Source organism: Cebus imitator, unplaced genomic scaffold (assembly GCF_001604975.1).
Source record: "Cebus imitator isolate Cc_AM_T3 unplaced genomic scaffold, Cebus_imitator-1.0 Scaffold1133, whole genome shotgun sequence".
NCBI lineage: Eukaryota > Metazoa > Chordata > Mammalia > Primates > Cebidae > Cebus > Cebus imitator.
The window spans coordinates 15,396-16,798 of record NW_016108448.1 but is presented as its reverse complement, the minus strand read 5'-3'; the positions used below and the strand labels follow the sequence as shown (position 1 = coordinate 16,798).

Here is a 1,403-nt window from a genome sequence, read left to right as displayed (position 1 = left end):
ACGAGGGAAAACATTTACCCTCCTAATAATGATTCACTAATAAAGATGGGCTTTGAGCATAGGGCTCCCATCATCCTATCTATATTATAGAAGTTCTTGAGGTAACACTTGTAAAACTCTCACCATTACATCTGGCATGTACTATAGGCTAATAAGTAGCCCTTCTGAGTGATCTAGTGGTGTACAGAAAATGCCATTCACGCTGTGCGCACCAGGGGGCGCTGTGAGGTTTTGTCTGAGGCCCCTAATGAGTCCAAGTTCCCTGGTAATGCTTAAGTGCAAAGGGCATGACTGCTGCTGCTTTTGAGACTCTGTTTGGTAAATCTGAAAACACAAACACACTTGGCCCTTTTTCTGATGTTGAGAAATTGCTCAGAGAAGGCCCTCAGACTGAGGCTCAGACAAGAACCAGGACAAATATTTCAGGGAATGGAGAACAGATTTGCATCCACTGCTCACCAGAGCCACCTAACAAGACACAAGAATAAAGGAAGTAGATTTGCATGAAGAGCCTCTCCTTCCTATGATAAGAGAGGCCTTGGGGCTGCTCCTTAGCTGTGGGCTCAGAGGCAGAGCTCTGGGGTGTCTCCACCATGGCCTGGACCCCGCTCCTGCTCACCCTCACTCTCTGCACAGGTGCTGCCTCCCAGGGCTCACTCCGTATTACCACAGTGGCTGTGTCAGCTGACCTGAGCTTCGGCTCTGCACAGGGAGTGGTGTAGGGTGTGGGGCTCTGGAAGTGAATCCCTTATTTTCACCTCTCCTGTTCTCTTTTGCAGGTTCTGTGGTTTCTTCTGAGCTGACTCAGGACCCTGCAGTGTCTGTGGCCTTGGGACAGACAGCCAGGATTACCTGCCAGGGAGGTGGCTTAGGAACCTATTATGCAAGCTGGTACCAGCAGAAACAGGGCCAGGCCCCTGTGCTGGTCATCTATGGTAACAACTACCGGCCCTCAGGGATCCCAGACCGATTCTCTGGCTCCAGCTCAGGAAACACAGCTTCCTTGACCATCACTGGGGCTCAGGTGGAAGATGAGGCTGACTATTACTGTGGCTCCTGGGACAGCAGTGGTACTCATCCCACAGTGACACAGACAGACGGGGAAGTGAGACAGAAACCCCTTCCCTCTCTGTGTCACCCTCTCTCTCCAGCCCCAGCAGGACTATGAACAAAGCCATAAGCAGGCCTGGCCCAGTTCACCTGGATCTGACACCTTCAGGCTGCCCTTCCCTCCAGCCCTCCAGGCAGGCTCTGCAGAAGGTGGGTCAGGATAGGATTGGAGACTGGAAGGACCACGCTGTTTTGGTGTTCTTTGGACTGAGTGTGTCTTGGCTCAAGATGCCCTGAGTGGAAGGACAGTAAGAGGGAGACAGACAGCCATGGAGTGTCCATGGTCTCTGGAG

The 1,403-nt window shown here is 52.1% G+C and overlaps 1 gene segment (V, D, J or C); it reads left to right on the top strand.

Annotated features, from left to right (window-relative positions):
- Positions 1-452: 452 nt before the first annotated feature.
- On the top strand, positions 453-1,304 carry LOC108298849. The segment is given in 2 exon segments: positions 453-636; positions 780-1,304. Coding segments are annotated over 2 exon segments (432 nt in total).
- The last annotated feature ends 99 nt before the right edge of the window (positions 1,305-1,403 follow it).